The sequence below is a fragment of the Athene noctua genome, chromosome 13 (assembly GCF_965140245.1).
Source record: "Athene noctua chromosome 13, bAthNoc1.hap1.1, whole genome shotgun sequence".
NCBI lineage: Eukaryota > Metazoa > Chordata > Aves > Strigiformes > Strigidae > Athene > Athene noctua.
Window position 1 is genome coordinate 13,082,000 of NC_134049.1, and position 23,467 is coordinate 13,105,466.

Consider the following 23,467-nt stretch of genomic DNA (forward strand, 5'->3'; position numbering starts at 1 on the left):
TAGAGTACATTGCAACAGTTGACTATTCAGTATGTGAAGTGGTGAAATTTACTCTATTATTTCTAAACACTTACAGGAACGGTGCTCCTGTCAACCAGTCAGCCATCTATTGCAAGCTTCTGTGTCCAATAAGTTACCAATTAATTGGCTCCTACAATTGTTGTATAGTTTACTTCTTGAATGGCTCCCTCTTTAGTAATTTCCTTCCCATTGTGCGACCCTTTCTGACAACTTCTGTATAACGCTATCAGATAATCACTGTCTTTTCTTTCTCGCCTCACTTTTCTATATCTCTCTAAATAGTTTATTATTCTGCCTTGGTACCTTTTATGGAGGCCAGCTCAGTGGCCTGTCAGTTAAAGGGTAAGGATACATTAAAATCGTCATTCATTCAAAAGGCTTTGCAGTAAGTGCCCAGGATATTCATTTGTGCACACATACAGGTCCAAGCCTGAAGTGCGTAGCTCTGAAAGGAAAAACCCCATCTTCCCTGAACAAACCCTTAATGATTTTACATTTCTCTCAGAGCCTGCTCTCTAATGAATGTTGACATTTCATGCAGGGTGAGACACAGGAATTCTGTTTGTGGTCAGGGGCTACAACATATTCCCAAGGAAATTAAATTCAAAATTGATTGTGTGACACTCAAAAACTGGCCCAGAATTTGAATTATTTCCTTCAAGCAAAATATAGCTGCCTTCCCCACTGAAAACCAGCCAGGTTTTAGCAAAGCCAAAGCAAAAAGTGCAGATGTTTTTTATGGCTTATGTTCCCCTGTACCAGAAAGCTGTAAAGCAAAATTGTTCTTTTGCTCCTTTCTGATAGAAGAAACACCACAACATTAAAACTGTGAGCAAAGAGGTTCAGAGAGACACTCCAAACCAGCAGCGTGCCCTGTGCAAAGGCCCAGAACAATGATGATGCCACGACTCTTCTTTATTTTGACCAGGCAAGAGAGATGTTCACACATAATTGACTTTTTTTGTTTAAATTAAGTCAGGCCTATTGATAAATCAGCTGCATCTGTCTAAGACTTTGTGGCCATGGATTTTTTTTTATTTCTGGGAGTGGATTAAAAGCGGTTTTTTTCCTAAGTAAATTAACTCGTTATTTAAACTGAACCAGCTCCGTAGGAGGAATTTGAGGAAGAAGACTTTCACAGAGAAGGAAGCTGCATGTACAGATGACAGAAGCTCGGAGGACCTCCCCGTCCAGCACAAACCTCTCTCCCTCCTGATCACACAGACAGGGAGACATGAAAGTGCTTCTGAAATGGCTACAAAGAGATGACAAACCCACCAACTCATCAGAGAGTCTGTATACCACATCGCTGTCGAGATTGGTGTAATACTAAACAAGATCTTGTGATGCTTTGGACAGGAAACATTCCTGCTGAAGGGGAGGGAAAATACCGTGTTCTCTTTCCCATTCAGTAGCTCTAATGCTGCTGCCGTGCTGCAAAGCAGCATGGAGAGGATATTTTTGGTGGAAGGCAATGCTGAGCTCAGGCCATCCAGACAAACACTGCACGAAGCTATTACATCTTCATTATTGCACTGCTCTATAGAGACAAGTGTTTTGAAGAAGGTAATAAGCACTTATAATTAAGGCAATTATAAAGTAGTTTATTATAGTTGAGCACTAACATAGAGCTGCCTTGTGTCCAAGAGAACCAAAACAGTGATACAGCCTATCTGGGGAATTTTTAAAACAGCATCAATCTGATGGTTATGGCTCTGGAGGAAAAAAAAAAACAGTTAGTGGCAGAGACAAGCTGATTTTACAAGCCACCAGAGGATGGAAGGAGGAGGGCAAAGATGGGGAAATTGTGTGATTGATGCTGGATACGTGTCCTTGTCCCCTGGCAGATGGCTCTGGAGTGGGAAGTCACCCTTCCCATGAGCTGGACTCTGACCCTTGGAGAGCCATGAGGGTGAAGTCCCACATCCAGCACAGATGAGACAGGATTACCCGTTCGTGCCTCACAGCCACGCAGGGGGACTCGGGGAGATTAGCATCCCAAAAATGACATGACCTCACAGACTGCAAGGGCTTGGGAAATACTAACTGAACCAAACCCCACAGTGCAGAGGCATGAAGTTACAAGCTCTGGAGGATAAAACAAAAGCCATCAGCTCTTTGCTCAGTGCAGATTTCTGTAGGGCAGTGGAAGTGTTGCTCTGACCAAAATAGTTTCTGAGCTACTATGACAAAGTTAGAGGCTAAAATAACCCTTGATTTCAGACTGGGAGAAGCATGGCACTTGGCTCTTCCTTGCTTGTATGATGCCATCAGACGCTGCCTCTGGTTTCCAAGCTGATTAAAAAAAATATCACGGACTCCAGCAGCAAGCATTTGTTTTTCAGAGCTTCAGACACACTACTTAAAACACTCTCTCCCCTCAAATTTTTTTAAAAACTCACTGAACAGCCAGCAAGTTTCTTTCAAGTCTGTTTTATGCAAAGGATGTGTTTTTGTATGATTTTGCTTCCCTGGGCCAACAGTGGTGATGTTTTTGATTCAGCTGAAGAAGACGCTGTCACTTGAGGAAAGATAAAATTATCACCTTTCATGAAACATCTACAGGTTTAACCAACCCACTTCTCTAACAGGTAAAAACAGGATCTTGTCAGAAAGAAAAAATAAAGTGTAGACATGAGGATGAAAAGCACTTCAAGCCTACAATTAACTTCAGTGGGAAGGGAAAGGGTGAATCACTTGTTGCATAAAATAGTGGCACCTACCTATTTTCCACGCGATGGCAATGGAGAGAAGGAGGAGGAGGAGGAGAAGGAAATCCCGGTCACTCCCGGGGCTTACCTAGGCGGCTCCAGGAGACGATGGGCCGGGGATTGCCCGTTGCGATGCACTCCAGCACAGCGGTCTGGTGCACCGTCAGCGTGAGGTTCTCCGGACCGACGAGAATCATGGGGTCCTTGTAAACAGTGGAGTGGGAGCCTGCAAGGACAGCATCATCATTAAAAGGCATCTGATTTTCACGTGTTTAATGGAAACACCAAGGGCTTCATGCATCCTCTAAGTACAAATGAGGTGGCTGGTGTACTCCTCAAGATGTCCATGAAACAAAAGGAGCACAATGTTTGCATGAGTCACACTGTCTGAATGTTTTTTAAGCGTGAGCTGATATTCCTGGGGAAAACCCCTCCAGCCAACTGACCCAGCCACAAGCAGCTCCATTAAGACCCAGATATGGGCAGCACAAAGAAAGAACCACACTGTGAGCTGCAGAGAGCAGATGTGCAGGAAAAACATGGTATATAGGAAGGACACAGGCTGCAGGACAGCACACGCGGACGGGAATGCAAATAACTGAAGGAGCTGCTTTATCTTTCAGCATCCTAAGCCATAAGTAATCCATGCAGTTCACAATGCCTAAATCTGCCTCTCTGCAAGCATCCTCACTTGCCGCTGGTGTCATTTGCTCCAAAAGCCCTGTCCTGGGACACAGTGAGTAATGGAGGTGCCAGTTCCTGACTCCTGCTAAAGATCTTTTTGAGAGGAAACTCAAGGAAACTCCTCTGTCACCTGCAACCCACAGGGTGGTCATTTCCCTGCGTCTTACAGAACCCCTATCCTGGCCCTGGGTGCAGGGAGGGGATGCATTGCTCCGATATAATTGTGATACAATCATTGCTCAGGATGCAATCGTTAATCATTTATTTGCACTACAGTAGCACCAAGTGGCAGCAATCAAGAATGAAACCCATTGTGCAAGATGATGCACAGACCCATAATAAAATAAAGCCCTGGACCAAGGACTACAGAAACAAGACAGGCACAAGACAAGCAGAAAAACCCACATTTCACCAGACAGGAGGAGACTGTGGGACAAAAAACATCCTGTGTCAGGTATACTACAGCTGAACCTGAATTTCCTGAGTCCCCAAAAAGTGCCTTATCCTGGGCCAAAGGCCCCTCAGTCCCATTTGTTGGGAGAAGGAGAGGGAGAAAAGAAGGAGATACTCTCAGTTCTCCATAAATAGACAGGAACACCGATAATCTCTGCATTAGTCTTCTCCCCATTTCTGACTAGAGTTGGGTTATACTCTAGAAATGCTGAGGTCAAGCAGTGTTCAAGGAATTTCAACAATCTGACAGCTGCTGCTGGCAAAAATGGTTTGTACACCTGCGGAAATACTTGAGCTGGTTGTCTCTCCCTGAGCAGGAGAGAGGCACAAGGAGGGCTGAGGAGCTGAGCTCTGCCACGGGCTGGGCTTTGCTGTAGGGACCATCCCACACTGACCTGTACATGGACCTTCCAGTGTTCAAAAAGCTTGTTAAAGAGAAGCGATCCACCAAAAACTATCTTTGAGGGCTTTTCTCCAAGAAAAAAATTTCTTTTCTTCCTGCACTTTTTAATGTTACCCTTTCACAGCAGTTTGGGGACTGAAGTCGGGGCGCTAGCAGGGGGATTTTGCAGCAGTCCAAGGGCAAGCACAGATCAGAGCAGCTCATTTGTTAATCGTTCCTACAGGGGCTAAACAGCCAGTGATAGAGCGACTCAGAGGTTATGTCTAAATGGGCAAAATCCAAGAAAAATCACCATGTCAGTGTGACTTAAGAGCTGACTTTCTCACTAAACACATTCCACTGCAAGCCATAAAATGCAGATTTTTTGATGAGAATCGAAATGCACAATAAATTCATATGACCAGCTGGTTAACCCCAAGAGATCTGAAAAACAATACCTTCCCCCTCAGTACCTCAGAGTGCCTTTAAAAACCATGTAGATTTATTGTTCTAAATCACAATACTAAATGTTCACACTTAGAATAATATGGTATTATCATCATGTTATATAGTGATTTCAATATTTCAAAACACAGTGAAATGAAATTAATCGTTCAAAGTCACCCAGCAATATCAGTAAATGGGAGCTGAGACTAAAGTAGAATTTATAAAACACTCTATTTTGATAATAAACTATAGAGAAAAAAAATGACGCTCTGATTTATACTCTGTGTCCTAAATACGCATTCAGGTTTTTCAGGTGTGGGCTCAGCTCCCTGAGTTTGGCCAAACTCTGCCCAGCCCTGGAAGCAGCATTTCCACTACCACTCACTTTCTCCTGCAAAGGCCACGTAATGGTCCCTTAGGGCTCTGCTGCCTCCTCGATGCCGAGCCCAATGTCTTCGGCAGTGCCAGCTCCAGGGCCAGAAGGGCTGGTGACCCAGCAGGGATGCGGCAGTCAGACGCCAGCACCACGCAAAGAGGCTGACCGTGCCTGACCATCGGGGAGGAGGTTTTCTTCTCCAACCAGAAAAGCTCTTTGATGCAGGGTCAGGAAGGAAGGAGTGACAAAATGAGGGACTTGTGGCAGGCAAGTGCTGCTGGAGCACAACAGGGTTCAGGGCAACGTGGCAGGGATTTATTCTGAAAAAGAAAAAGGCTCTAATGATGCGCATGGTCCCCAGAGACTCTGCCAGTAGCAATCGCAGCGAGGATGGGGAGGTCCCCGGTACCGCCAGGAGTGACAGGCACTCTAGCAGGGACGGGAGCGTCGTCAGCACAGGCTGTTAGATCTTGATCAAAAGGACAGTAGCAGTGAGAGCTGCAGCTCGCACTGAAAAGGTGTCAGTGCTGAGAGGCAGGCAGCCCCTCGGGAGCATCTCCGCTAAGCAGGCACTTGAAAATAATCAATCACTAGGGCTGGAAGACATATCCGTGCCGCTTGCTGTCGGCAGCCCCACCACCACTGCCGGCAAGAGGAAGGAAAGTGCTGTGAGCAGCCTCGTTCATCCCCCTCAGGCAGCCGTCCTCCTCCTCTCCAGACAGGCTGTGGCAGTGCCCTGGAGGGCAGGAGCTCCCAGAGCCCACATCCATCCCATCCCATCCCATCCCATCCCATCCCATCCCATCCCATCCCATCCCATCCCATCCCTCCTCCATTCCCAGCCAGGGCTCAGTTAAGAAACCCCAGTGAGGCAGATCTGGTGCTTCTCTGTGAATGAAGCAATGGCTGAAATTGCTGCCCTGTTAAGAAAAGAGGGAGCCCTCCTGCCACGATGAAGAGCAGAGAGCACCATTTCCTTTACATCTCTATGCAAGACAGAGGTGATGGGAAGGTTTGCAAGATTACTGCTTACCCTATCACGCCTAATGACTTACACAACAGCACTCACATTATATCAGTATTTACTGACATAACACCCACACCAGTGAAGCAACATCCCTGTGCTACCTCTGCAGCATACCACAGCCTCTGCCGGTGTGCCAAAGCTAGTACATACCTGCTGCCCTGGTCTAATAGATATTTGTGTGCTCTTAGCAAACACCACAGAGCATAAACCTTTTCCACTGAGGTTTAACCCAATCCATGGACTTGAGAGCATGCAAACGTCCTGTTATGGCAGCTCTGCTGACAAGCAGTCACTGAAGCATGGTCCAAGCCCTTCAACAGACACTTACACACGGTGCCTGTATTCATCATTCGACTGCTTTAAGGAAGAGAAAAACCACAAACATTTCACAGACAGGAAACCTGGAAAATATCCATCTGAAATGAGGGATGGTCAGATGAGAACAAGTAGCACTTTCTGCCCTGTGAGAAATAATAACTCAGACGGGTAAACTGACACAAAGAACTGCACCACGTTGATGATTTACTGCTCTTTTTAACTTCCACGTGGCTACCATTCACACAGATCAAGAAAACAGATAAGTAACAGGCACCAAAAGCTCCCAGGTCTTTCAGAACCAGTTAACCTGCTTGCTTTCCCCATCAGAGTTGATATATACAGCATCACTCTTTTCTCAGCTTCACCCCATTTCACACGTGCTGCTTTTTTACAGTCAACAGAGGCTAATCTGACATTCGGTACAGGCATTAAGCCTCCTACTCCAGAACCACTGGCCAGGCAGCTGTTTCAGTGACTGAAGGTAGGCTGTGAGATACAAGCATACGCTGGCAAGCCTCCAGCCACCAGGTACCAGCAGTTATGTGTATCTGATGGACAGAAGGTTCACAACTCATGGGGGAAGACTCTTTGCTGCAAATAAAAAAGCTCATGGAGAAACACACACCCAACCAGCCCTATGCAGACTTCCCTTGCCTCATCTCCAAAGCTGCAATCTCCATTCCCATAGGGAATCTGGGATGGTCCCCTCCCACCCAGAGAGCCACAGATGCATCCCCACTGCTGTCACAGGGGACCACAGAGGGTACCCTGCATCTCAGGGAGGTTCTGACCTGCATGGAATCCTGTATCTCAGAGGCCACCCTACCAGCAGGACAGAGCCACAATTTGCAGGTGACTACTTCTCTGGCACTCTTATGTTCTCTGAAGGTAACCCACAAATGCTCTGAAGTCCAGGAGAAGCAAGTTTTCCTGTTTTCATACAAGGAGGTTGAGCATATCAAAGGCACTTCTGAGAAGAGGGCATGAAGGTGTCATTCACTCCTGGCTGCTTGATCTGGCTTGGTTGTATGATTTGACTTAATACTTTCTACTTCCCTCATACTAGGAGCAGCTACTGAAACATAAAGCCAGACTTCTGAAGTTAAAAGTGTTTTAATTTAAAAAGACTGATAAATGAAGAAAGCTTAACTAGAAGGTGACAATCTAGCCTCAGGTTTAGAAATTGTTTGATGAGTTATTATTCGAAGAGGCCTCCAAGAGATCAGCTTGGGTCCCTCATGGACAGCTAATGGAGGATGGGCAGGTCAGTGGAGGGCAGCTCAGCTATGGAAGCACGGTAGTGTATTTGCACCCTAATCTTTCCTTTGCTGTGCCCAAGGGTATCACTTTCACATGCCATTTTGTGTGCTTTCACAAACAGGCCAAACTTGTGCACATGCAAAGCGTGGATGTGGGTTGCTTTGATTTGTCCTTATTGCTTAATCACATCCTACCTCTGGCAGCACGAAACAAACAGCAAGTATGAGATTTTGGGCCCCTTTTATGGATAGGAGACCATAAGGCACTGTTACTTCTTCAGCCAAAGCTTTCAGAGGTGAAAATCTGTTTCAGTCACTGATATCGAATGTGGATGGAGAACCAAGTCAAAATTCAGCCTGGGGTGCTCAGGGCTTCTCCTTCTTGTCTTCCAAAGAAAGGTTAGCCTGCTTCGGTAGCAAGGCAATGCTGACAGCCTACAGAACATAATTCCCCCATTAGATAAATAATTGAGCACCCTGTGTGCCGCAATTACTTCCAGAGTGAGCAGATCTCATAAGGAAATGATGAATCTTCCACATTTCCAAAAGAATTTATTTAATGTAGAGCTGCTGTAACTCATTTTCTCACCGTCCTCCTTCTACCCTGAAACTGGCACTAATTTACAGGCAAAGAGACAGATTTATCTGCTATCAAATGGACTGATCTGGCAGGAACTAATAACAATCCAGAACAAGGAAGGTGTTATGGCTGGACAGAGGAATGCTTTCAGTGCTGTTAGCCTGAAGATCTCTTAAACTGTCCAGATCCAGAACAGCAGTGGGAAGAAGACAACGGAAAGACAGTCAGGACAGTGTTTACTGGTACTAACCTGACACGGTGAGTCTGGCCTCCCGGCTGAATTTCACATTAGCAATATTGCTAGCAACACAGTGAAAAATCCCACTGTCTTCTGCTCTCAGTCCTGTAATCTGCAGGACTCCCTTGGGAAGCAGCGTGTACCTGTGGGAAGAGAAAAGCAGAAACAAAAACTTGCAAGTCAGGACATGATGTGAAAGCAGCCTGCAGAGCCATGCAGGTGACGCAGGCTGGCTCCCCACATCCTGGTGCAGAGGTGCCAACACCACCCGAGTGATGCAGCCCCCAGCAGGCTGAGCCCACACTTGTCACTCCATCAGTTCTTTATTTTTTCCAGATACTTGAGCCTCTGGTCTTTTTTTACAGCAGGGCATGTTCCTTTTCTTTATCTTCTGATGCATCCTGGAGAAAGGATGGCTTTTGCTGGAAGGCTACAAAGTAGATGCTTCCTATTTAATCTGTGGAAAAGCTTTGGCAGTGCAGTTGCATGTGAACACATCTGAGGTGGGATTTATTACTCATCAGCTGAAGTACAGTGACCACAGACAAGCATCAGGGGAAGTGTGTGCTCCATGCTCCCAGCTCCAGGTCCAGGACTCAAATCCACATGACATTAAAACCTCAAATGAGTGGAGAGGCATGTTTAAAGTAGATATTGAGTGGGCATACATAAATATCAATAAATATTTTATGTATTTAAATCACAGGTACATTTAAATCATGCATGCATACACACATATTTGTATACATACATTACAGGTTGCTTGGCAACCATGTGTTTAAATTGGCTGGTAGTAAGTCATTACACTGTGATGAGTTAATAATCCATTTCCGTCTGGAAGATGAAGTATAGCTTTTTCGATATCAGCATATGGTTAAGTGCCTATAAGCTGCTCCCTGCACTGGGTTCCAAACGTGCGGCTTGGTGTCAGTGGCAGTGTGACAGCAATCAGTTTTACATGTCCCGAAGTTGATTGCAATCTCTCTGAGACTTTAAAATGCCCATTGTTTTGGATGAATTATACCACAAGAAGCCTTCATTTTTTTAACAATCTGCCCACAGCATTAGAAGATTCAATTCCGAAGCTATTATTCTGCCTTCAAAGCCTCCAAGTGCAAGACTCAGCATACAAATTTATATACACTTTATACGCAGAAATGCACAAAGCGTGATTAATGCAGAAATCCGATTCAGTTAGAGAAGCAACCCTCATCACCCAGGCCTGTTGGTGTCAGAGATTAATCTACTGAGCTGACAATAAAAACCTTCCCCAGTAACTTTGATCCTACAAAAAGCCAAATCTGTTCAAAATCAGGTCACTGAATGTAAGAAAACTGCTCCTAGCTCACCTTCTCCAGGGCTTGGGCAAGCTCCCTGCCCCAGTGGAGAAGCAGTGGGGATGAGTGTAGCTTGGGGCTCTCTGGGTTGGAGAAAAACCTTGGAGCTCCTCAGTCTTGATGCTCCTCAGTCTTGGAGCTCCTCAGTCCTGGTCACACTTAAATCCCTGTCACATCTCTAACCATCTTCACACCTGTGACTCTGGGCTCAACTGGAAAGGGGTAATAATGCACGAGGGACTTCAAGGGAACTTCTCCTGTCCTGCAACATCTCATCAGGATGCACACAAGGCATCAGGCCCAGTTCTGCACCCCTTGCTTCTGCTGATACCACCTTGGACCAGTTGCCCTGCTCTACCACATCCCCAGTTTAGTACTTGTATGAGTAAGGAGCCTTCAGAGGAGATCAGGTTTAAAGAATCAACCTTGTGCTGGGCTAAAAAAAGCTCAGATGAAAAACAAAAGGAGAAACAAAACCTGACAGTTGCAGTTTTCCACAGCACAGTTGGGCCTCTTGGGTCCTTCTACTGTAAGTTCATTGTAACGCTGAAAAGGTCAAGCATTGTTCCAGCCTTCGTGTTTTCTCCTGCCTCCAAAGAACCCAACCACATTCTGCTGCAGAACTGACATTTGTAAGAATAGGGGCTTTCAGAAAAATATTTACAGCTTCCTGGTTTCTCCTAATCCCAACACACAGATGTCAATTGGTGATTCGAGGTGTGCTGTGACTGATTGTCTCCCGCCATGGGTTGTGCAGCTCCCAAGCCACAGCTGGGACCCGCCAGAGGCTGCTGGCATGGAGCACGCATTTCCTGACACCTGTCCTCCGCCGGGCCCCACCACCGCTCCGAGGATCAAACCGTGATGAGGGACGTTTCCGACACGCAGGGAGCAGCCTGTCAAACACAGGAAGTGAGGACGTGCCGTCCCAAGTCTAGGCTGGAGAAGGGGGGCTGCTGGGGTGTCTTTTTAGGAGGGTTGCATGGGAAATGGCAGTCCAGAGCACTGCAAAATGCTCTCTGCAGAGCTTCCCTGCTGCCACACACAAGGGAGTCTACCTGGGAAGGAAAGTCTAGTGGCCATAGTGTAATTCAGTGCTTGCAAGAGTTCAGGACCCACATGAAAGATCCTAAGTCAGAGATATGACTCGGAAACAGTCGCACAAAATGGGGCCATGGAGGGATGATGGATGCCAAAGCTACCCTGGCTCTGCTAGGATTGCTGGGTGGGCTCTTCATGCTGGAATGTCAACCTGGAGGAGAGCTGATACTCTCAGGTAAGGTCAGTGCAAGCCCTTGTTCCTTCCAAAATCAGCTAGAGGGGTTTATCTAGCTCTCTTGGGAGATTCAGGATTTCTGCACAGTGTTTGGCCAACAAGAGCCCAGACAACCCACAACACTAACTGAAAGAATCTTTCATGGCAGAAATGCTGGTCAAGACCCTCAGCCCATGTTAGTTGCGTCCTAGCACAACTGTGAGAGCAGTAGCAAGCCTGGCCACCTTTTTCACCCTGGAGAAAGGACAGCAGTACATGGCTTGGACAGGTCCTACCTTTCGTTGTCTGTGTTGACCGGCATGCGATTCTTGTGCCAGAGGATGACCGGCTCAGGCAAACCGTGGATCTGGCACTGGAATCTTGCTACACCACCTTCCTCCACCACTGCATTCTGAGGGTGGATGTGGAAGTCGGACATTGCTGGAAGACAAAAAGAGAGACAAAAATATTCACATGTGAAGGGAGATACACTGTCAACAACTTCACACAGGCTAAAAACACCCCTATTTCCTGGAGCTGGCAAATAGGATTGTAACACAAGAACAGAAGGCTGGTTTTCAGCCTAACTTCCTGCATGGAGAAACAAGACTAGTGGTAAGTTCTTGCTCTACATCTGCCTCTGCACGTTGAACTGACTGACTCAACCAGGACAGGAGATGGTGCTCCGTGACCCACATGCTCCACAGCGAGGTCTACAGGGGCAGTGAGATACACAGACACTGCACTGGCACTTACCGGAGGTCATTTTCAACAGCTGCAGCATGCTTTGGACCCAAGCTCACATCAGAAAAGAGATGTCTATCCTTTCTGTTGCTGCCAATATCTTATCTGTTGTAAATATCCTTTGATGTATAGCTTGATTCCTATACTCATTTTGTTTAAACACCTAGACCAAAAAAGCTCCCAGATACCCTAGTAAAACTTACAGCCCTTGATTTCCATCTCTGTTTGGCAGGTGCTCCAGTTCATTGCATACTCTGCCTTCCAGCACCACAGAAGGAACACTCACATCCCCACACTGCAGAGCAACAGGCTTCAGCCGATAGAAAGAGCAGCTGCCAAGAGCTCAGCAAACCAAGGCTTTTGGTGTTGGAACCACCTGACAGTGAATGACAAACCTCAACGTACCCAGGCAGGATGAATACAGACCAGACCGCTTCAGCACAGCCACAGCTGTAACCATTGTGCGGATGCTGGCATGCTTTTAGAGCTACATAAATAATACAGTAATTATTACTATTAATTAATTGGAAGGTGCTGCCTGTTGACTCTGCAATAAACATATTCGAAGCTAATAAACATCCCAGTGGTTATTTAGCTCATGATTCATTTATAGTGCTGCATCTGCAGGAAGATCTCTCACATTATCATACAAAATAAACTCCAAGAGAGCCCCTTGCTCTGCCACCCCGGCCCGATAATATCCTTCTCCCCAGCAAGAAAGCCTTGTTCCCTTTTACATGCATCAAGTGTAATGAATGTACCTCTGCTAAGGGACAAGCTGCTTATGTGTCAGGGCAGCTTAATCATTCATCTGCAAACTCCGGTTGGGCCCAGGCAGATGGGAAATGGCCATTAGCAATCATACATTAAATATGTGTTGCATTAACCCGCACTGCTCCCACAACCAGTGCTCTCAGTGCGCTGACTGCAGACTTGTTAAGCTGGTGGAGTAACACGGACCAAAGCCCCAGCCCCGCACAGCCGTAGAGCTGGGAAGGTTTTGCAGCCGTGAGGGTGGGATGGGCAGCCAGCCCCAAACTGGGATGCACCGATGGGAGCAGGACCAAGAGGTGGCTGTGAAATGCTCCATCCAGATGGGAACACACCAGCACAAGGCAAAAGATCATGCAACTTTGTATTTCCCTTTCCTAAAATGAAAATTAAGGCAAATATCCTCTCTGGTAAGGAACGGAGTGTAATGGTGGAATAGGAATTTACACAATTCACACAGATTTAGCTTTGAAATGAGACTGTTCGTGGCCCACAGCACTCAGCCATGTGGGAAGGAGCCCCAAGGCTGCTGGGGGGTCACCCACACCAGGTGATTGCCCCTCCAAGGTGGCAAGGGATGCTTCAAAAAGTGGGCGGGTCCAGGCGTGCCTGTGGCAGGAGAGCTCGAGGGAGCCCGCAGAATATTTCAAGGCTGCCATTTGGAGGTCCAGACCAGGGAGAGCATCTTGCAACCAAAGCTTATGAACTCTCACCTAATAAATGAATGCAAGAAATAATGAGAATAACACAAAGCTTGTTAATAAAGAAAAAAAAAAAAAAAACAGATTCAGATGCCTGCAGGAAAATTCCTTTCAAATGTACAGATGCTCAGTGCTGAGGTTTTTCGGTGGCTGACAGGGTTGATAAGAAGAGGGAGGTGTGAATGAGAACAGCCCTGGCACAGACTTTGCTCTGCTGGCTACAGAATTCATTGCTGTTCCTTTATTTCAATAATATCACCTCTTATAGGTAAAACTGCAGCAATAACCTCTACTCTTAAAGACACTAGTATTAATATTTATCATGAATAAAACATGGGAAGTTATAAATAATTCAGTTATGAGGATGTTAAGTAAAATATTACTCTTCAATGACCCTATAATGTGGCTTTGAAGCACAGTTTTATGTTAAATGCCTAGGAAACACTGTGACCCTTGCCAAGACCAGCTGGTTTGCAGAAGATGCATTAAAAATTCATGCACCCAACTACAAAATGCTATTTTTAAAACAGGTTTACGAGTTCATTTACAGTTACAGAGACAAAAGCTTTTGTAGCATCTCCTGTAAAACAGCAACAAAACTTGAATGCGAGTTATTACCTGGGATGCTGTTTTCAGCTTGGAAATAAATCACTGGGTGTATGGAGAGGAGAGGGATAGTAGCACAGCTGCTTTACAGGGCATCGTTTGGAGGGGCTAAATCTCTGCTGACCCACGTGGGATTTTTATGTAAGTCCCAACTGCCTGTAACAAACTCATACAGTGGAGCACGTGCTCCTATTTGTCAGAAGCCAACGCCAGGACCTCCGTTATCAGCTGGGTGCTATTGTTTCAGCCACCACAGAGAAGAGCTGCACACCAGCCTGGGTGGGTTGGCCAGCAGCCAGGGAGCTGCATCTCATTTCTAGGCCAATGGCCATAATAATTTTAAAAATAAATACATGCAATCACAATATTCACCCATGAGCTCCTAAGAGGGGAGGCACCCTCTAATCCATCTGCCTGTGGTCTCCATCATCCAGCAGTGCAGCATCCACATGCCAATGGAGGGACTGGAGCTGCCTCAGACCCCTTTTACTGTCATCAGAGGGTGTGAGTGCCGCCACCCTGTTCCAATCCCACTTGTCTCTGCCATCTCCATGTGTAGCACAGTCCATTGACACACACAGTGCACATAGGGTAGTCATCAAGCCATAAAATCATCCTAAATCACACACACTCATTGCTCCATATTGATTCTCCATTCTCAGTGCTTCTGCTACCATCACACCTGGATTTTGGCCATGGTACACACAGACCAGCACAGGGCGGGGAAAGACAAATCAAAATGGGCTCATAGCAGATGGGGAATGGTCCTAGCAGCCCTCCCACACTGCAGGCATGAGTGAACCTCCTCTCAAAGATGTTGGCCAAGGCTAGATTCAGATTGAGTTGTCTACAGCCACACTGTCATGAGGCAGAGGAGTTCCTCTTCATCTCTCCTCCCCCCATGCTGTATCATGGAGGACCTCAACTAGGATGAGGTTGCATCACAAGTGAGGCTCTTCCCTAAAGAGAAGCCTATGCTTGGGATCTCCCCCCACCTAACCCTCACTGGGATGCAGTCCCCAAAGGCATGTCCTGCAGGTACAGCGCAGGAGAGCAGCAACTCTCATCCTCATCCATATTCACAGAGGATTCATTCTGGCAGAATCTGCTGGTTCTCCCTTAATCAAAGCACAAACACTCTCTCCATCCTAACAGGCCCTGTGAAAAGGCCAATGGAATAAAAATGAAAATAAGTATCGAGTGAAATCTTCTTTACTTCATGAAAAACTAAATTGAAACCATTAGTGGCCAATCCTTTTTTGCTCAGTACAGCATTAGTGCTAAGCTGGAGATTGACCTAGATTTTATATAGAAAAAGAAAACATTAACTTGGTATGTTAAAGCAAATCCCAGGCCTGTTAGAACCATTAAAACGCAAACATTATTATCAACTGCAGGCACAAGGGGAGGAAGAAGACTTGAAAGGTTCAGTGCCAAGCATGGTGTTAGGAGAGTACATTGGAAGTCCAGCTAGTTCTGCACTCACACTGCTTTTTGCTTTTAAATGACCTATGGGGAAACAGATATTCAGGTTAGCTCTGACACAACAGAATGCTGGGGAGGAGCTGAGCATCCTCATCACCACTGACACCAGGCAGTCCACAAATGACAGCCCACAAGTGAAGACTCTTTCACCACATTTCTGCCACCAATGTGTTAAATTCAGACCTCTTCCAATGCACGCACATGGTTAAAATGCCTCAGTTGACACAGTACAAGGAACGAGAGTTTAATGGGGACTTGCCTCCAGTATCTGGGCTCCTGGACATCCCTGACAAGGAAAGCAAGATCCATTAGCTCCATTACAACTGTTGAAGGTCAAGTCTGGGAGGCAAACGGTTTGCCCAGTGTGAGAAAACAAGCCATGGGCAAAGCCAACCCCTTCAAAGTATGGCTCCATCCTGATGCTGGCAACAGCTGCTGATTTTCATCCTGAATTTTCCAATAAAATTTAATTTCCCCATGAGTCAGCAGTTTTAAAACAACCATCACGCCAATTAAATCCAGACCTGAACCACTCTCAAATCAGCCTGACACCTCCAGCAGAACTAGCCCTTGGTATCTCTGACATTTATTAAGCACCCATCCTCCTTGGCACCACAACTCCTTCCCAAATGCCTTCCCTGCCCCAAAGCCAGCAGAGGGATGGAATCCTCTTCCATTCCTGCCTGCCTTAGGAGACTTTATCATTAAGTTAGCAACCTGCTGAGGAATATTTTCAAGGAGGATGTCAGCTGAAGGCTTAGCAGACACAGGTCTCGTTTTTGCTCCCCTCTATACTCTGGAAATGGAGGATTTCCCTGCAAGAAAGAACCAGTAAAAAGATGGAGGGTGTACAGACACCACAAATCCCATCCTCTCCTCTCTTCCCCCCTGCTTTCAAACAGGGACGCTTTCCCAAGTCTTTAAGAAAAAGACACCATATCTTCTTTCTCTGTCTTTTTTTTTCAAAGATGCATTTTATAAAGATAAAAAAAGCCCAGATCACAACAGCCCGGTGGCTATTCCAGCTGCAGAGCAGCCTCCGCGCCTGTGAGCCGGCCCTGCGTGTCTAATGATGCTATTGTGCGAGGTTGTTGCTGAACTGCCATGAGCCCAATTTTGAATGCAAGTTGCTTTGTGCATAGTGAAGCGTGAACAACAGCGCCGCCCATTTATCTATTTAATTCTCCAGGAGTAGCAGGAGCGGGGGCCTTCACTCACATCTAAAGAGAAGAAAAATCGCCTTTCTCTCAGCTTTGGAAAGGGAGGGAAATATTAAAGAGCAGCCGTGCTTCTCCCAGCACAGATGAAAATCCCCTCTGCCCCTGCCCACTAATCATAAGGGTGAAAATCCCAAATCTCTATTGTCCGTGCCAGGTCTCAGATCTCAAAAGAAAAGGGACTGCAAGACTCAGTAGAGTTTGAAGCAAGGAAGACATTTTGGAGGAATGTAGCTCATTTAAGAGGAACCAAAATATGTGGTGAGATGAGAGAGGGAGGAAGCCCCATCTCACTCTGTGCTGGGCAGATGTAGAGGGAAAGAAGGTCAGTCCTGCACACTTTATATTTGCAATATTTGCAGTCAAATGTTTATTCCTCTTCTGCTTTAGCTGTCGTTTGGCCAGTGCTGATAGGACTGCTCAGAGGAGGGATGGAGGATGGTCCAGGCTCCCCTCCCTCTCTGCAGTTTGCATCCTCGTGTCTCTGTTATTGTCACACTCATTCAAAGCTGAGTGAAATAATCTAAACAAGGTTGAGAAAACACCCTATCAGATGGACTTCTCTGGTTGAGGAACAAAGTCTCCACCTGGCCTGTTTCTTTTTTTTCCTGCCCTAAGCCCCTGGGATGTGGATGAAAGGGAGATAACTGAGCTAATGCCTCGCAGTGGGACACAGCAGCTGCCCACGGGAGGGAACATGCAACAGATATTTTACAAGAGAAGGGGAAAAAAAAATCTACCACTTCATGACTCAAGTCCACCAGGAGGTAAATTGCTGCTTGATCTGGGACTGTGGTTTCTCAATTTTTTGCATAACATGCAAAATAACTGCAAGATAAATCCAGCTTAGGTCACCTCCCCACCGCACCACAATGAGCAGCGCCGATGGATGCTACCAACCCATGATTTACTGTTTGTTTTGGTGCTTTGAGAAGCAAGGGAAAAAAGCACAGAGCCCTACAGGGGTTCTGTGCAGAGATGATAAATATCCTGTGGAAGTAATGAACACATCTCCACTGCATGCAGACCAGGGGTCAGAGTGAACATGCTCAGGGTTGGTTGCTCTACCCACCCTGCTTGAACAAAGGACCAGGGCTGGGAGAAGGAGGATGGGTTGTCCCTGCAAAGGTCCCTACAGGGGCTTTATTGTAGCACCTGGAAAACCTTCCAATGCCTGTGCTGGGCTCCACTCCCCTTCCTGAGGCTGCCCTGAATGAGCTCCCCATCACCAGCACACCCAGCCTCACCAGCACAATCACATGCTCCTCCAAGCTCATCTCGCAGTCCTGAAGTATATTTATATATTTATGGCATTGATTATAGCTCGTTTATTGGAAAAATAACTACACCACCATCAGTTGTTGATGCAGAAGTACTCTCCCGTGAGTGGGAAAGATTTTTGTCTGGATAAATGCAGTCTCTGCACCATGCATGGAAATAAACAGGGGCCATACACCCCAAGGGCTGTTTTATACTGAAGTGTCTCACAATTTCCATAAAGCTCACAAAGTGCTATCCTTCTAGAGAGAGACTGTGCCCACACTGTCCCAGTAAAGCATGCCAGGGAGCATCCCCAGCATCCAACACCCCACCACTCTTGCTGTCTTGACTTGGGAGGATAGAAAGCACCAGGGGAGCTGCCTGTGTCAGAGTAAACCCCCAAAAGCAGCTGACCTTCACTGTGCTCTCCCTCATGCAGCGGCGCTTCCCAAAAGCTGCCTACTCAGACCCAGGACCCTGTATCCAGAAATCATCCCAGCCTGAAAAAAAGGAGAAGTGAGTCCTGGTGATGCACAAATGCCCTCTCTGAAGCCCAGCGAGCACCCAGGTCTGTCTGAGCATCCTCAAACCTTTCTTATGAAATATTGGTCATTTTACAGAGACAGACACAGGGGACACCAAGTGAAACCCACGGTCACAACCCAAATCCAGCATCATCCCTTGAGTACCAATGGCACACTCTATCCACGAGGCAATGCTGCTCCTTATAAATCACTTTGAAAGATGCATTGTGGCAATCCCACGGACCAAATTTCTCACTTCCCTCAATGTTCAGAGCACATGGCAGCATCCCATCCCATTACCTGCTACGCAGAGCAGCATAAGGTGGTTATTCATCTTCCAGCACCCTCTTGTTTTGCAAGGGAATCAACTAACAAACAGCCCCTTTAGCACTCTCAAATTGGTTTCAGGGAGAGAAGAAGTTTCTGGTGAAGAAGGAGGCATAGCTGGGAGAGACCTTTATCAGGGAGCGCTATTGCAGTAATTTTTCAAGATGAAATTGCTCTCTGGCTCATGACAGCATTTAGTGTATCCTGAGGCGACCATTTGTGAAGCTAAACCTGTGGTCCTGCCACCCTGCTGCGGGAGGGAAGGGGGAGTATTAAATGTCATAAACAACTCTTAATTTGCTTGGGCGGAGTGCATATGGGACTAGCGATTCTGCAGTGCAGGTGGAGGTTATCTGTCATCATTACAGTGCTCCAGAACCAAGGGTGAAGCTGGCCGGGCAACACTGGCCATTGTGACACCTGCCCAGTGGTATGTGTTACCACGAAGGGCTCTTGTGTCTCTGTGCGGTGACCTTTTAAGAAATCCCACCATCACACAAGGCTCTCCAACTCCAAAGCAGGGCTCCCCTCCAGCATCACAAGAAGATGATCCCTCCTGTTGCACCCACAGCTCACCCCGCTTTGGGCAATCACTTCTTCAGGACCTCACTGCCTCCCAGGCTTTCCTCTGAAGCACACATTTGCTCTTTGCAAAATACCTATGATTTTATCCTACTCAAGTATCCCAGCAGATCCCAGAAATAACAAGAAAATGAAGGGCAAGCTGTCCTGCAAGCCTCCAGGAGAGGTTGGCTCAGCAAGGGCAAAGCAAAGCGCAGAGCATGCTGCCAGCAGGCAGGTCTCTCCTGCCAGATTCCCATCCGGAGCTCCTCGTGTTTTTCCTACTCCGACACACACAATTAAGACAAATTACATAGTTACCATTTTGATTTGTTGCACAATGACAATGTTTTCCATCCCTCTCCCAAATATTGATGGAGATGTTACAAGAGGAAGCTACCGCACAGCCGTTTTTGGCCCTGGATCACTTTGTTTGCAGCCAACTCCTTCTGATATCGAGTGTGGACAAGCAATCCAGCTTTTTATCAGCTTGGAGAGGCAATGAGCCATCTGAGCACAACGCGTTATCCTACCCCACCACAGCCCTTGCAGCACCTCGAGGTAGAAACATCCCTGCTCAGACCGCCCGGTCTGCAAAGCCAGCAACCATCCCTGTTCTTTAGTGCTCGTCAACAAGCACACGCTTCGTTTCAGCATCTCCGGAGGCAACGGTGGAATCCAGAAAGGTGAAGGAAAGGAAGCTTTTCATCATGACCGCCCACAGAAATGCCATCAGCTCCACTTTCAGACAGGGAGCTGTCCTGATTTACAGGCTAATGAATTTTAAATGAGATGCATTTTTTAATTTTTTGTTGTCAGCCCCCATTTTTCTGCTAGCAATCATTCCAATAATAGCTTTAAATTTTCAGCATCTGTTTTTACCAGCTCTCTTGTAATTAGTTTACTAATGTATTTCACTGCGCCTTTGTTATTTTCAGAGAATTACTTCATTCCCAGCTATCAGAGATAGTGCACTTCAGTCTATAAGGAGTTTGGCCTTTGTTGCCTCGTGGTTATTCACATGGGGGAAGATGGCTCAGTGAATGACAAGCCTTTCTATCACCACACATTCTCCATTTAATGTCTTTATACTGGCTCATTAATTACCACAGAAAACTCCTTTCCGAATGGAACCTGTGATTTATAGAAGACTTGGGCAAGGTGCCATTTTTATCGGGCTGACAGCAAACAGCACTAGTGTTGGTAATTCACTCTTCGTTTTCCCCCTTCTGCTGCAGTGGGGCCAGCGCTGCCATGGTGGGAGTTTTGACTGGGCAAGGGAGCTCAGCCAGTGCTCGGTTTTGCTGAGCCATGGTCATCACACTGCTCCTGCACTGCTGGGCTGACCAAGTCCATAGAAATTGAGCTACAGCCCATTCTGCCTGTGCACCATGGTGCTCATTGTACAGAGAGAGATACTCCCTTGGGCAGTGGCTGGATGAGTGCCTGGAGGAGGTAGGACTGCCTCCAAGATGATGCTCTGCATCACTTTATCAAATCTAGTGGTCCAAGGTGTTGCAATGCATACAGCAAAACATCTCTTAGCACTCGGTAAAAACCCAGTCACAGCACGGAGAGAGACTCAGGCTTTTGTTAAGGACCAGGCAGTCAGACACGATGGACTCTGTGGTACCTAGACACACCTCTCTGCCGTGTCCGTTACACAGCACAGGCTGGATGGAAGGTTTGAGTCCCAGCTGTATCTCTCAGTCTCCAAAATGTCACATACTTTCAAACCTCCCAGCAGCACGGGGTCCAGCCAGGGGGAAGAGCTGCATCAAGACACAAGGTAAAGGCTCCCTGTAGACCCAAAACAGCTACAGCACAGGAGAAAGGCAGCTGCCCTGCCTTCGAGAGGGAGTAACCCCAACAACGGTCTCTCTGTCTGACAGAAATGAACTTTAAATCTTTCAGAACAGTATGTCTTTCACCACGTTCAAACTCTGTGCTGAGCATGATAAACTGCCCCCTTCTTTATTAAGGAATGAAATAGAAATGGAAACAGTGCATATGTCAACTAAAGAAGTTATTCAGATAGAAGAACAATCACGAAAGGCTGGATTTCCACCGCTTGACACAGAGCAGCCGCCAGACACCATTGCAAGGGAAATACTCAGCATCCCCTGTGCACTTGGGGAAGAGAGAGGAGAAACCAAAGGACCCAAGTGCACATGCAGAGCAAGTTGGGTACGGAGTCAGCATTACAAAGGACTGCTTCTAAAGCTCCTTTCTGTCCATTTTAATGCTGAATTTCATTCAAATGTAGGTGATTTTCCAAAATGCTGAGTGCTCCTCTGCTCCCATTCCTTGGTGGTGAGCACAGATACTGCATTAATGATGTTGCCAGGTCCAGACTGAAGGTGAGAATATCAAAGATGTAGATAGGACTGAACTGCCATGATACTGAGAAAATCCAGCTTTCTCCAAGGTCTGCTTTTCCTCCTAGCAGCGGCTAAGCCGTTAGCTGTCATCTCTGTGGCTGAGTTACATATATAAATTCCTGTTCGCTCCTTGGCAATAGCAACAGCTTCCTATTTTGCTGGCAGTGATCCAGGGGAAATTCAAGCTGAATTACAACCATTCTTCAGAAAATAGGCCAAATCCACGAAAGCAGGACACATGACCGCAGACGTAGAGCTCGTCCTTTTTCTATTTATTTCGTGGCGAGAAGCCCTGTTGGCTGAAAATAGCTTATCTCTGGAAGTTCCTCTTTCCGCTCGCGGCTGCCGCTCCTGGCTGCTAGCCAAAGTATTACCACCTCAAAGAGAAAGTTCATAGCTCCTGCGTATCAGCCCCACTGTACGGGACGTGTGGTTTGATGTTTTCACCGATTTCTCTCTGGGAGTTCGGGGGAGATGGGGATTGTATTTCTGTGCATGATCCAGCGAGTGTTAACTCCTTTCCTACACCTCTGCTCAGATGGATGTACTTGGGGTTGTACCCCAGCATTGCTTGTCAGCGTATACACTGTAGTTTGTGCATACATATGTGCATGTATGACACAGCACAGGTGGTTACACAGGCTGGATTCTGTGAGCCAGGGTGCCTCCAGACACCCATTCCCACAACAAGGTGGGAGCTTACATTTCATACCGGGTCCACGTGAAGCAGCCACTCCATCCAAAAGCACCTCTGCATCCACAGGGAGGCCTCTCTCCTCCCCGCATGCCCCACAGCACCCTAAATACAACTGGCAGACATATCACCATCCCAAAGCATGAAGATGGACAACTAAGGACTCAGGAGAACTGTTATAGGTAAGAAGGATGTGGAGAATGGTCACACAGAGGAAGGAAGTGATGGCAGAGTTACAAACCACAGAGCTCACCATCTTAATCTTCCTCGCTATCACCAGACCATCACCAAACCAGAGGAGCATGGTTGCATTCCAGAAAACACAGCTCTCCAGGGAGGACTGGCTTTTTGTTGATAAGAAGCGGGGAGGTTTATCTCCAAACTCACTGCGACACCTCACCCTGGGCCCAGTTTATCAAATTAAACTCATTACCTTTGGGGACTTGTTAAAAAGATGTGGCAGAAGAAGAGAGGCAATGCTCCTACCGCCCTGCTGTGCTGCTCCCAGCTCAGTGCATTCTTTCTGGCACGAGCCCAGCGGCGGTGGCCAGTGGGACAATACGGCCTGTGAAATCCCCACCAGAACCAGAATATCCCAGATTATCACGTCAAGGAAGAAAACAAACAGAAAAAGGAGGTGCACTGATTTACTGCGAGGCCACCACACGGCTCTGCGGTTTATTGTATGTACAGCCACACCATGTAGGGCTGCACTCACTGGGTGTGTTTTCTGCATATAAGATGGTTTACAACAGCAGGCTTCTGTATGGTAGAAAGATAATCTCACTGTGCCTACAGGAGAGTGACATATAGGTGATCCACCATCATCCAATCTCCATACTGTGTCACAACCAAATACAGTATTTTGCAAATATATCTGTTACTCACAAGGAAAAAGAACCAAGTTTTTTCTATGGGGAATTTTTAAAACAAGCAATCAAGCAAAACAAAATTTCAGCTTTGAACACTTTGCTAAGGCATTCAGATATACACGTCAGATTATTTTTTTTTTTTTGCTTTTTTATCATGGATTAGACAAACACTGGTAACCTCAGGTGGTGTCTCTCCTCTCTTCTCAAAGACCTTTGCTACTTTTTATGGGAACAGG

General features: G+C 46.7%; 1 protein-coding gene across 1 annotated transcript in view; it reads right to left on the reverse strand.

The window, feature by feature from the left end:
* Positions 1–23,467, reverse strand: part of IGDCC3 (immunoglobulin superfamily DCC subclass member 3) — a 104,540-nt gene that overhangs the window by 31,380 nt on the left and 49,693 nt on the right. The window contains exons 3-5 of the mRNA XM_074917263.1: positions 11,385–11,529; positions 8,509–8,639; positions 2,821–2,958 (exon numbers count right to left, since the gene is read on the reverse strand). Coding sequence (XP_074773364.1) covers positions 2,821–2,958; positions 8,509–8,639; positions 11,385–11,529 — 414 coding nt within the window. The remainder of the gene's footprint in view (positions 1–2,820; positions 2,959–8,508; positions 8,640–11,384; positions 11,530–23,467) is intronic.